The 13,694-nt window shown below is 45.1% G+C and overlaps 1 protein-coding gene across 1 annotated transcript in view; it reads right to left on the reverse strand.

The window, feature by feature from the left end:
- The window catches only part of EGFLAM (EGF like, fibronectin type III and laminin G domains), a 187,378-nt gene that overhangs the window by 36,399 nt on the left and 137,285 nt on the right, over nt 1-13,694 (reverse strand). The window contains exons 13-15 of the mRNA XM_052659149.1: nt 11,076-11,265; nt 1,601-1,726; nt 277-520 (exon numbers count right to left, since the gene is read on the reverse strand). Of these exons, the coding sequence (XP_052515109.1) occupies nt 277-520; nt 1,601-1,726; nt 11,076-11,265 (560 nt within the window). The remainder of the gene's footprint in view (nt 1-276; nt 521-1,600; nt 1,727-11,075; nt 11,266-13,694) is intronic.

Raw genomic sequence — 13,694 nt, forward strand, 5'->3', positions numbered from 1 at the left:
TGGAGAGGAAGACAGTTTACCCCCATCTGAGGCCAGCCCATTTTCCATAGTTTGAAGCAGAGATTCGCTACCTGCTAGGCAGTTATTTGAGAAAAGGAAACCTTGCCACCAGGTGAGCATGATCTCTAGGAAGCACATCATCTGTATTAATCAGGACAGTTTTCAGAAAAGACAACTGTATACAGAAGACAGGAAGAGAGCCAACTGGTTGAAGACAAACCTTTCTTCCAAGTGGCTACTGAGGGGAGGAGAGCCCCTGACAGTCTCAGCCCTTACCTGAGAACACCAGTCCCAGAGCCACAGTCAAAGCGGAACTCCACGTGGCCCCCTGCCATGTTGATGGACAGGAAGTCTTTGCTGCCCGTGTCATAGCTGTACAGGAGCACACCATCTTCCGAATCCGGCCGAAATGTGATCTCAAATTCCATGAAGGAAAGGTAATGCCGGGGCTCCAGAGGCCAGGGGGTTGCAGCGTAGGACCTCAGAGACTCTCTGAACTGAGGAATGGTCAAGGTGAAAGCTGAAAAAGCAAGTGTGTGGGTCAGAAACCCCTTTGTGCTGGAACTAGCCATCTTCTTTTCCTTCTGGGTATAGAACTCAAGGATATTTCCCAGCTGCTCCGAAGAGAAGTGGGTGGTGTAGCTGAACTCTGGCCAGTGGAATGTGTTTGGGAATAGTACACGGCATTCCAGGTCTGGCCCCTATAGCTTCCTTCCATCCTCCACTTGCTCTTTCTCACCTGCTGGCTGGATGTGGGAATCAGTAGAGGATTCTAAGATCCTAGCAGGGCCACTAGAAGGCATCCCTGAATGACCAGAGCCACCCCTCTCCCACTGACCTGCAGCGATGTGAGCTAGGACCAACCTTTAGTATGTGAGGCTCAGAAATACGAAGATGGAATAGAACAGCTCTTCCTTACTCTGACTCACAACACCCTCTTCGAGGTGACAAGAGATTTGATATTATACAGTGTTAAAAAAACCTTTTCTCTAGGATGATAGTGTCTTAGGGCCAAATCTGAATCATTGGTAGAAAAGATAAAACTTCTTCATCCCTGCTTGATTTTTTGCAATATCTTTTTTAAAATTTCCATTATTATTGTGTGTACTTGTGTGTGCATGTGTGTTTGCATGTATGTATAGATATATATGTATATATTAATAATCAATACAGTGTTGAGAGATAGAACAACTGAGCAGAACAGTACAAAGAAAAAGAAACATCATGGAGTTAATGTTTCTGTGTATGGCTCTCCAAACTGTGAGATATTCTAAGGAGCCTGAGCTGTGAATGCTTCAAACTCTGACACAAACCACGCAAATATAAGCTTTTCAGAGTTATCTGAGGGCCAAGAGGAGCTCACCAAAGCATCAGCCCAGAAACATCATAAAATGAACTTGTCTTTCGGCCAGTTTGCCACTTTGACATCTGAAGACACTTCCACCAGGTTCGAAAAAAAGATTCTCCCATCCTGCTCAACAAAGCAACGTTAATCCCATTAAAATATGTGGAACCTTGCTAAATATGCATTGATGAAAAATTACACCAACGTGAATTAACGAGGCAGACAGAAACCGCCATCAATTTGCATCTTTCTCACCATCTTCACAGTGTCGACCTCGAAAGCCCAGGGGACAGAGGCAAATGTAGGAATCGGCTTTGCTCGCCGTGCAGGTGCCACCATTGATGCACGAGGCTTCATCACAGATTCCACTGCTGCACTCCCCTAAAAACAGAGCGGGAATTACAAAGCTGATTCATCAAGCGAACCTGTCCGAGACTGGCCAGACCGACCACTTGCAATTCTGAACAAATACAGCTCACGCCCTTCTCCTGTTGATCAGCTCCTCTGCACAACTGCAAACCAGCTTTCAGGAGATGTGGACCCTTCCCTTCATTTTAATCTGATTTTGGTTTATTCTTTATGAGAAGCCACACAGATACTTTAAAACAGGGTGGACACAGTAAATCAAATAATAAACTACCAGGCAATTTTATGAACCCTGACAGGGATGACGGAGCCGTTTCTGCTGTAATTCACCTCGCTCTTGTTCCCACAAGAGTGTGTTTCCATGCCTCCAATGTCAGCAGAGGCTTTATGTTAAAAAGCCTTCTCATTTATGTGGCCTCAATTACCTTAAGTGCTGCCCGCCTTGTTGGCTGAACGCAGAGGTGAGCAAGATAAGTACAGAGGGAGGTAAGGAGCCTTGTCGAAGCTTATTAACTGCCTGGCTTGTCAACTCCTCTGACAGGAGCAGAGAGGGAGCAGGGGTCAGCAGGGGGTTCCAGAATCCTTATTTCTCAGCCCCAAGTTACAGTCTCATGAGGGACAGGAAGGTGACCGGAAGTAAAAAGTGCTGAAAGTTTCAACATCAGATGGCTTAGTTCTCTTTACAAATACACATTGGAGACACCTATAAAAGGTACTCTTGGTCATTTTCAAGTGTAGTCAGCCAGATGAAATGAAAACAAGCTGACTTCTCCTGGGTTGCTTTCCTTCTGCTTCTCTGCTCTTCCTTTTCTCCTTGTGTATAAGAAAGAACTTAGGCAGATGGGTCACAACCTGGCCCAGAACAACATAGGTGAGTCCGAAGCACGTTTCTCAGGATGCAAGAAAATGGGGTGCATCTGTGGTCGAGCCGTGAGCAGTCCAGCTAGGCATCCCACCGTCTCTGATGCGATGGAGCCTGGAGCTCTCCCCCCGCCCTCATCCCGTCTCCTAACCTCACCACCCCCCTGCCGCCAACTTCTCGAGATGAAGAGCCCTGGTGTCATGATTGTGTCATCTCAGCAGGATGCGTCTCTTATCCTTTTCTCATCAGTCATCTGTGTTGGTTGAACTGATCCAGTCTTTTCTTCTCCCAAAGCCTCCTCAGGAGGAGGGGGAAGGCTTGGCACACTGTGTACCCAGGAGAGGAGACCAACTTCAGGACCTGATAACACAATGTCATTACAGCCCTTCCAGATGGCGCGCCTCTCCAGCCAGGTGGGAAGTCCAGCTAGGGGTGGGAGGAGGGCACTGCAAGTTCAGACAGAAGTGATCGTGGGTCTTTTTCTTCAGCCATAGCACTGAGAACATCTCCAGCATCCACAGGGAGGCTGACTTGGCTTTAGGGAGCCAGACTCTCACAGGTCCTCCAGCTCCACCCATCTCCTTGGGCTGGGAGTCTTTCTCAGAGAAGTGCTGGTGCCACAGGAAGAAGTGGGGTCCTTGGTTTATCTTAGATATACATGGAAACAATTATTTTACACATTTGCTTTGTAACTATTTTTTATGGGTGGGAGTTGACAGGGAGGGGGCTCGAAAGCCAGCCAGAGATATTTAGTTGATGAAAGCAGTGTTTCAGCAAGACTGTGCTGGCAATGGTACGCATGATGGATTGTGAGCAATGAGGGTGGGGAAGAGGAGAAATGCCCACGGGGAAGTAAACCATGGCTGGAGAGGCTGATGGCAGAGGAAACGGAGAGAAAGGGAACAATCAAAGAAGTACAGGGCAAGGAGGAGTAGCCAGCTCATTCTGGAGGCTGAAGGTGGAGGAAGATTCCAGCATAACCTCAAGGCTTCTAGCTTGGAAGATGGAAAGGAGAGAGGCAAGAGGAAAGAAATAAGGGAGGCTGGGAAGAGGACTGGGCTTCTGAGGAGTGTAGGAGAAGCTGTCTTTTGTTCACTTTAAACATAAGGTGATGGTGGAAGTGTCTGCTGCTAGGCACCAGGGCAAGAAGAGATCCTGCACACAGGTGAGGGCTGGTGTGACAGCAGCCACTTGGGGGTGAGCCTGAAACCAAGAACAGATGGGCTCTTTGACAGAAGACAGGATGGAAGGGCCCCTGGAACTCCCACAGCACCAGGGAAGAGAGAGGAGCCAGCAGAGAAGACAAAGTGAGAACAAAGCACCCAGAGGATCCAGACAAGGTGGGTTCCCAGAAGCTCAGGGAGGTATTATTGCAGGTATTTCAAAATCTCATTTATGCTCATCACTCCTTTGAAAGCATGGTAGTTATTGCACCCACCATTGAAGAATCATGTCTTTAATGCTTTATAAAGAATCATATAGGGACTTGACTGGTGGTTCAGTGGTTAAGAATCCATCTGCCAATCCAGGGTACATGGGTTTGATCCCTGGTCTGGGAATATCCCACATGCCAGGGAGCAACTAAGTCCATGACCCACAACTACTGAGCCTGTGCATCCTGGAGCCTGTGCTCCACAACAAGAGAAGCCACCGCAATGAGAAGGCCGTGCAAGACAACTAGAGAGTTGCCCCCATTCACCGCAACTAGAGAAAGCTCGCACGTAGCAACAGAGACCCAGCGCAGCCAAAAATAAATAAAATTTTAAAATCTCTTTAAAAGTGCTCTTTAAAAAAGAAACACACAGCACTATACTAACGAAATTTATTATATAGTTTTATTCCAATATAGAATTGTTTCTTATCAGGCATACTATTTTCTGCATTTGAAAGCATCCTTCTGAGAAGAGTTCCATGGACTTTACCAGACTGCCAAAGGGGTCGTGACACACGAAAGGTTAAGAAACCTTGGGTTGTTGAGAAGTAACAATCCTGGCAGCAAGGTCCCAGGAATATAGGGAAGGATGGGTGCAGAGCGGAGATGAACAGGTTAGTTTTAGAGAGAACTCTCAACTCTGAGAGCATGAGGAAGGAGTTGCAAGATCATGCGTATAGGCACCAACACATAAAGTAACTGACACCGACACCTACTATACGGCTGTTGTGTGGGCTTATGCAAGACAATGAAGGGAGGGGCAGGAGAGAGATGAGGTCCTGTGGAGGAAAGAGAGGGCGGGATGGAATACACTAAGCAAGACGTGGACAGCGAGCAGCCTCCCTGCCCCTCGTCTCCCACCCAGCCCGATAACGAAGCTTGTCTATTTCCTCTCCTAAAGATCTGACAAGCCTGCCATTCCTCTCACCCTCGATCAAAACCTGTCATCTCTGATCTGAACTGCTGTACAGCCTCCCAGCTGGCCTACATGCACCCCCATGAAGGAAGACCCCTTTCAGTAAGCTGTTTGGAGTCAGAGGGTCTTTCCAAAACACAAACTAGATCATGAGACCCACACCCCCACAAACACATTCCCACTGGGACAGACCATTTCCTCAGCCTGGAACGCACTTCCCTCTCATCTCTGCTTTCTAACTCCTACTCTTGCTTGAGATATCAACTTCACATCTTCAGAAATGCTTTCCTTGACCCCCACCCCCATAAATCCCCCTATAATATATTAGCATTGCACTTTCCCTTTGTAACACTCCAAACTGTAATTTCACATTGCTCGAGTGATGATTATTTGATTAATTTGGTCCCTCCTCATGGCAGGTACAGGCTTTCCCAGTTGGTGCCAGTGGTAAAAAACCTGCCTGCCAGTGCAGGAGGCATAAGAGACACGGGTTTGATCCCTGGGTCGGGAACATCTCCTGAATGAGGAAATGGCAACCCACTCCAGTATTCTTGCCTGGAGAATCCCATGGACAGAGGAGCCTGGCAGGCTACAGTCCATAGGGTTGCAGAGTTGGACACAACTGAAGCAACTTAGTGCACGCACACACGCACAGGCACGCACACACACGCACACACACGCACATGTGCATGGCAAGTACAGGAGGAATGAGCTGGGATCCTGTCTTGTTCACTCCTTTATCCTAAGCACCTAGAGTGTGACCAGCACTAAGCAGGAGCTTAAGTATTTATTGAGTGGAAAAAAGAGTAAGAGGGTGATAAACCATCGTGTGACCCATGGCCCCTGCAGACTTCATGAATCTCAAATAATCTGGGGAGTTGGCTGCATGACATGGGAGGGTGTGGGGATCCAAGATGGATTGGAAAAAGTGAGTGGTGGTGGTTTAGGTTGGAGATTTGGGGTGGAAATAATAAAAGAAAACACTGGGCCAAAGTTTGCAAAATTTTGCTGAGATTGCTGACTATTCTAAAATGTGAGTTCAGAGAAAGTCCACTAACTGGAAAAAATTTAACAAAGGCGATGAGGTGGGATCGGTTGAGTAATGAAAGGCTCCCTGGAAATGGGTTTAGTTGGGGGGCGGTAGAGGTGGGACAGAGAAAACATTGAGGTTGAAGACAGCAATGCCAAGTTAGACATCAGAGGGAGGAGCCATGACTTGCAACTGTCCTCACCCTCTTCCAGAAGCCTGCATCTCCACCAGCAATTACTGCTGTTTACAAGAGCCCAGTCTCCACTGTGCTGAGACCACCTTAACTTATAGGAACTTGGACTTCAACAGAACACACTCAAAGGGAAGCAAATATGGAGGGTAAGAAAGGATAGCCAGCCCTGTTCTATCATAGAGAAAAAAAACTGGGAAGAAATGAAAAAAGGCCCAATGCCTGCCATTAAGGTTCATATAATAATAAGCCCATAACTCTGCCCAGGGAGCGCAGAGCCTGCAAGGTGGACCCTCCTAGCTTATCCACTCAGTGGAGAGGTTGGTATTGTAGAATTTAAAACGTTGTCAGGAATTGGCCCTTGCTCAACTTTGCAACTTCTTAACTTCTTGTCAGAGGTTTCTACAGCCCTGACATTGCCAGACCTGTCCTTCAGGGCTATTTCCCTGATAGTTCAATGAAGAAAGAAGGACAACTTATACCCTGTGATTACTGTTATTAATAAACTGAAGCCACATTATTATTATTAATAATAATATTAACAACAGGAAACATTTACAACATATTTACTATGTGCGAAGCTTTATTCTAAGTACTCTATATGCACCATGACTCATCTAGACAAGATACTCTTCTAAAGTAGTTACGTTTATAGATGGGGCAAAACTATTCGTTGCTCAGCTGGAGAAAGTAACATAGGGAATAACAAGAGGAGAGTAATCTTTTTCTTTAAAGTAAACTCTACTGTTTGTAGTATCAGTGGTATCACCTTTGTGACCCCATGGACTGTAGCCCATCAGGCTCCTCTGTCCATGGATTCTCCAGGCAAGAATACTGGAGTGGATAGCCATTCCCTTTCCCAGGGTATCTTTCTGACCCAGCAATCAAACCTGGGTCTCCTATATTGCAGGCAGACTCTTTACCATCTGAGCCATCAGGGAATCCCAAAGATGCAGTATTGAGTCCCAAACCAGTTAACTACCTGGATATGATCTACCAAATCCAGGCAACCTACCTCAGAGTTCAGACCCTTCTACATCACAGGAGACTTCTGATGGGCCTGCTGGTTCCTATACCACCACACTGGTGCCGTTACAGTAGTTCTAGTTATTACTGGTGATTGTTTGCTTGACTAAGTGATCAATTGAGGGGAAAAGTAACATAGGGAATAATAAGAAGGAAGTAATCTTTTCCTTTCCAAGTAAATGTGATCGTTTGTATTTTTAACAATGGTATCACCTTTAGGAGTGAGAAAAGTAGAAGGAAGCAATTTGAAGCCAGTTCAGGAGGCTTTGATGTGGCAGATGTGGCTAAGAGGGCAGACACTGAGCCAGAATTGCTGAGGTCACCATTCATCAGCTTTACCATCTACTAGCTGTGTGACCTTAGGCAAGTTACTTTACTGTTCTGAAGCACCAGCTCTCATCTGTAAACACTGAGGCTAATCATAGCACCTACTGAAGGAATTTTGAGGTTGTTACAGTCGTTCAGTCATGTCCAACTCTTTGTGACCCCATGGACTGCAGCCCACCAGGCTTCCCTGTCCTTCACCGTTTCCCAGAGTTGCTCAAACTCAGATCCATTGAGTCAGTGATGCCATCCAACCATTTCATCCTCTGTCGTCCCTTTTTCCTCCTGCCTTCAGTCTTTCCCAGCATCAGGGTCCTCTCTAATGAGTCAGCTTTTTCCATCAGGTGGCCAAAGTATTGGAGCTTCAGCTTCAGCATCAGTCCTTCCAATGAATATTCAAGACTGATTTCCTTTAGGATGGACTGGTTAAATCTCGTTGCAGTCCAAGGGACTCTCAAGAGTCTTCTCCAACACCACAGTTCCAAAGCATTAATTCTTTGGTGCTCAGCCTTCTTTATGGTCCAACTCTCATATCTGTAGATGACTACTGGAAAAACCATATCTTTGATTATATGGACCTTTGTTGGCAAAGTAATGTCTCCCCTTTTTAATATGCTGTCAAGGTTTGTTACAGCTTTTATTTTGAGGAGAATAAAGTTATTCCAAATGGTGGCTATAAGTAGCACGTGCTCAGCTAATCAGCTATAAAACAGGAAACAAAATAAACCAACTGTACCTGGAGTTATGAGTACCAAATAGCTCTGATCCAGGAATGGAGAGAGGGTGGAATAGGATCATACGTGGAGAAGCGTGTGTGCATGCGTGCTTAGTGGCTCAGGCGTGTCCAGCTCTTTGTGACCCAATGGACTACAGCCTGCCAGGCTCCTCTAGCCATGAAATTCTCCAGCAAGAATACTGGAGTGGGTTGCCATGCCCTCCTCCAGCGGATCTTCCCAACCCAGGGATCGAACCCAGGTCTCCTGCACTGCAGGTGGATTCTTTACCAGCTGGGCCACCAGGGAAGCCCATGCGGTAAAGCAAATGTAGCCAAATGTGACAGTAGAACCTAGGTGGCAGGTGTGTGATACTCACCATGCATTAAGAACACCTTGAAGATGGAGAACAGGGAGGCCCAAGAAAAGGACTTGCCATACCTTGCCACGAGAACGTCATGTGAGGGTGTGATGCTCAGAGCTGTGGCACCATCTTGGGACTATGAGTGAGGAACAAGAGAACCACAGACACACCAACCCAGAGATCTGACATTACTGAGTCACTACGAGGGACTGAGCCATGTCCTCCCCAAATTCATAGGTTGAAGCCCTAACTCCCAATGGGACTGTATCTGGAGACACCACCTTTTGGAAGGTAGTTAAGGTTAGATGAAGTCATGTGAGTGAGCCCTACTCCAATCTGACTGGTGGGGAGTTAAGCACAGACGGAAGGCCACATGCGGACACCATGAGAAGATGGCCATCAACAAGCCAAGGAGAGAGGCCTCAGGAGAAACCAAACCTGCCAACATATTGATGCTGAATTTCCAGCCTCCAGAACAGTGAGAAGATGAATTTCTGTTGTCTAAATCGCCTAGTCTGTGGTATTTTGTTACAGCAGCCCGACTAAAACAGTCACTGAACTAACCAACCTTAAAATTATCTATCAGCTGCCTTCAGTTATGGAATAAACGTCCTCATTGCTTTAAAAGCAATCTTAGGTTTTTCAACAAATGGTTCTGGAATAACTGGGCAATCACACACACAAAAAATGAATCTAGACACAGACCTTACAAACTTCACAAAAATTAACTCAAATGGATCACAGACCTAAATGTAAACATTAAATTATAAAACTCACAGAAGACAACATGGGTGAAAACCTAGATGTCCTTGGGTAAGGTGATGACTTTTTAGATATAACACCAAAGGCACAATCTGTGAAAGAAATAATTGATAAGATAAACTTCATTAAAATTAAAAACTTCTTCTCTCTGAAAGACAGTGTCAAGGGACTGAGAAGGCAAACCAGACTGGAAGAAAATATGTGCGAAAAACGCATCTGATGAAGAACTGTATCCAAAATATATAAAGAACTCTTAAAACTCAGTAATAAAATAAACAACCCAATTAAAAACGGACCAATCATTAAAGTGTATACAAATAGTAATACTGGAGAGAGTGTGGAGAAAAGGGAACCCTCCTTCACTACTGGTGGGAATGTGAATTGGTGCAGTTACTATGGAAAACAGTATAGAGGTTCTTCGAAAAACTGAAAATAGAGCTACCGTATGACTGAGTAATCCCACTCTTGGGCATATATCTGGACAAAACTATAATCCAAAAAGATACATGAATTCCTCTGTTCATAGCAGCACCATTTACAAAAGCTAAGACGTAGAAAAACCCAAAATGTCCAAAGGCAGATGAATAGATAAAGAAGATGTGGTGTGCATATATACAGTGGAATACTGCTCAGTCATAAAAGGAATGAAGTTCGGTCATCTGAAGCAACATGGGTGGACCTAGAGATTATCATACCAAGTGAAGTGAGTCAGACCGAGAAAGACAAATACCATATGATATCACTTATATGTGGATTCTAAGACACAAAACAATGAACTTATCTAGAAAACAGAAGCAGAGTCACAGACACACAGCACAGACTTGTGGTTGCCAAGGAGGAGAGGGGTGGGAGAGGGATGGATTGGGAGTCTGGGATTAACAAATGCAAATTATTGTATATATACATAACAAAATCACCTTGCTGCACACCAGAAACACTCTTGATGGGGGATGCTGATATTGGGAGAAGGGGATATACACGTGTGGGGACAAAGGGCATATAGGAAATCTCTGCACCTTCCTGTCAATTGTGCTGTGAACCTTAAACTACTCAAGCAGGTCTTAATTTTAAAAAAATAGAAAAAAAAAAATCCACAAACCTAGTTCTGCCCTATTTTGGGTAAATTCTTCAACTTTTACAAGCCCCAGTGCCTTCTTGTATAAAATAAACGTAGTAATAATTTCTGCTTCCTAGAGTCAGTGTGAGGAGTAAATGCTGCTGCTGTGGCTTCAGCCGTGTCCGACTCTGTGCGATCCCATAGATGGCAGCCAACCAGGCCCGTCCGTCCCTAGGATTCTCTAGGCAATAACACTGGAGTTGGTTGCCACTTCCTTCTCCGATGAGGAGTAAATGAGAGGGCTACAATAAGGTGTTTGGCACAGTGGTCAAAATCAGAATGTGACTTCTTTTAGAAGCAGACGGTATACAAAAGATCTTTCCACGAACGTTTTTCCACTGGACTGGATGAAGAAGGGTAGGAGGACTCAACTGTCATTGCCTCATCGTATTGGACCAGACTGCATTTCAGGAAGGAGGCCAAGACGGCAGCAGGACACAACCGAGGGCTCGGAGCACCCGTGGTCTTATTTACCACGTCCTCGTGTTCAGATTCAAAGTCATCAGGTCTGCAGAGCACCAGCCTCACTCGTCAGCTCACCTCCCTCCTGAAGCTCTGTATTAACCATCCTTGACCCAAAGCAGAAAAGCAACGTGCAGGAGCATACCTCCCACTTTCAACCACTTACCCACATCGGCCCCGCTGAGCGCTTTCCCCAGCGGCCAGGGCCTCAGGTCCAATCTCTTCCCGTTAACAGTGAGTGCCTGCACACAGCCTTGAAAGCCTCGGTTTGTCCCTGTTGCTCTCACCAACCAGTAAGCACTGGGAGCGCCACCAAGATAAAGAGGTGTCCGGAAGGTAATTTTACTGTACTGGCCCTTTAAGAAAGATGGAAACCATAACTCACTAAACAAAGTCAAAAGCTAAAACACACCAGATGAGGGACATGATTAAGATGCAATACAGTGCCAGTATGATGATCTCTAGGTCCATCTGTGTTGCTGCAGATGACAGAACTTCATTCATTTTATGGCTGAGTAGTATTCCATACAGAGAAGGCAATGGCACCCCACTCCAGTACTCTTGCCTGGAAAATCCCATGAACGGAGGAGCCTCGTAGGCTGCAGTCCATGGGGTTGCTACGAATCGGACGCGACCGAGCGACTTCACTTTCACTTTTCACTTTCATGCATTGGAGAAGGCAATGACAACCCACTCCAGTATTCTTGCCTGGAAAATCCCATGGATGGAGGAGCTTGGTGGGCTGCCATCTATGGGGTCGCACAGACTCGGACACAACTGAAGCGACTTAGCAGCAGTAGCAGCAGTATTCCATACAACCACATGGAACCACTATACAGTCCATGGAATTCTCCAGGCCAGAATACTACAGGGTAGACTTTCCCTTTTCCAGGGGATCTTCCCAATCCAGTGATCGAGCCCAGGTCTCTGGCACTGCAGGCAGATTCTTTACTAGCAGAACCAACAGGGAAGCTATATATTACCACATCTTCTTTATCTAATCATCATATATATATATGGGTGTATATGGATATCCATACATCCAATTTATGGATTTTATTCCACCCATATTTATCTTTAAGTCATTGTCCTACTGGAAAATTAAACCCACAGTTAGCACTGGAAACTCAGAGAGCTGTGTTTTGAGAAGGGATGACTTTGGAATGCCTCGAAGGGAAACGAAGGTCAGTCAAAGCCAAGAGCAAGCCAACAGGCAGTGTGTCGTGCTGGGCATCCAAAACAAACTTTCTCTTTCCAGTCCTGACACCAATTTACTGTGTATCTTGGATGGGCCACAGGACTATTCTGTGTCTCAAAAGGTGATAATACTAATTTTGTGTATACATGGGCTAACGTTTATCCTTTTACTATCCTGGTCACCTTTATACTATGTCCTGCAAGAGGCATTTGTGAGAGAGAGGGAAATCGCCAAGACTGAGTTGCAAAATATTTTGAAATTTGCTCATGGATACGTTTTTTTTAAAGTCTTATTACAGCTAAGTAGGGACATTTCCAATCTTAGACTAAACCACAATCTGGATTGTAGGTTTTGAGGTTATAAAATACAGAGTTGAACATGAAGTGGGACAAAATTAAAGTGCTCTTGGTTATTTGTTTTTTATTGCAGAAATATCTCATTTGTTTGGATTAAAGGGTATAGAGAAGGGCTGGGTAAAGGCATGCTGCCAGTAGTTATAAAATTTCCAGAATGTAAACCACTGAAATGTAATCTTTACCCTTCATACTTCTGTTATCAATAAGTAAAACATCTATTCATTGCTTTATCTCTTCTAATGACTAGGTAAGAATCATTTATAAATAGTGTATTAAATGTGAGCTAGGCAGCTTCAAAGTACTTACAGTGGATTTTAAAGGTTAATTATTTACATTTTTTGTTAGGTGAATTGAGTGCCTGGTTGGCTTATTTCATCAAGATCTTCAGGATTTACTTCTTTTGGATCTCATCCTCACCTCATCCCATCCCTCTGACCCATTCCCTGATCCAGGACCACAGCAGGAGCCCAACAGCTAAATCCTTTTCTTCTTTTCTGGAGCATTAAGTGCGCCATAGGGGTGAATTGCTCCTCTGAGGCTCCCTTCACAACATCCCAGACAATAGTCTTTGAGCCTAGCCTTTACCTTCCTCTAATGAGGGTTTCCTTTGGGTCTCTGAAGCCTGTATTGCCTGCCTATGGAAAGAACTGGTGGTACTAGAATTTGCATTCCCTCAGCATATCTCTTAACAGGTTTTAATGGGTGATTAAGTGTGAAAGTCCAGCCCCCTTGCTTTGGGTTGGCACTACTCTGAGGTACAACTGACACTCCAGAGCTCCCCTGTAGGGTCAGGCTAATGCCAGATCCTGGTAAACTTTGCCTTAGGTCTCATTCTTATTGACTTCTGTCCCTCCCTTGTTCATTTTAATCCCTTCTATCACAGGTCTCCTATGGGATTCCTTTCTTAAAAGTGAATCATTTGCATAGACTCATCAACCCAGGTCTGTTTTGGGGGAACTCTGACTTAAAACAGATCACTATCTCTCAAGACAGTTTCTTAAACACTCTACACTTGCAGTCTGACTTATACAACTTGCTTAGCAAATCCTGGTAGTAGAGAGGCAGATGTTACCCTGAGTATCCACAAAACTATATACCTTTTGTACTTAATTATTATAGTCAATAAATCATATACTCTGAAGGCAATTCTATCTGAGGATTAGAATCGCTGTTGTATGTGCTCTGTCATGTCTGACTGACTGTGACCCCGTGGACGATGGCCCACCAAGCT

The sequence above is a fragment of the Budorcas taxicolor genome, chromosome 20 (assembly GCF_023091745.1).
Source record: "Budorcas taxicolor isolate Tak-1 chromosome 20, Takin1.1, whole genome shotgun sequence".
Classification (NCBI taxonomy): domain Eukaryota; kingdom Metazoa; phylum Chordata; class Mammalia; order Artiodactyla; family Bovidae; genus Budorcas; species Budorcas taxicolor.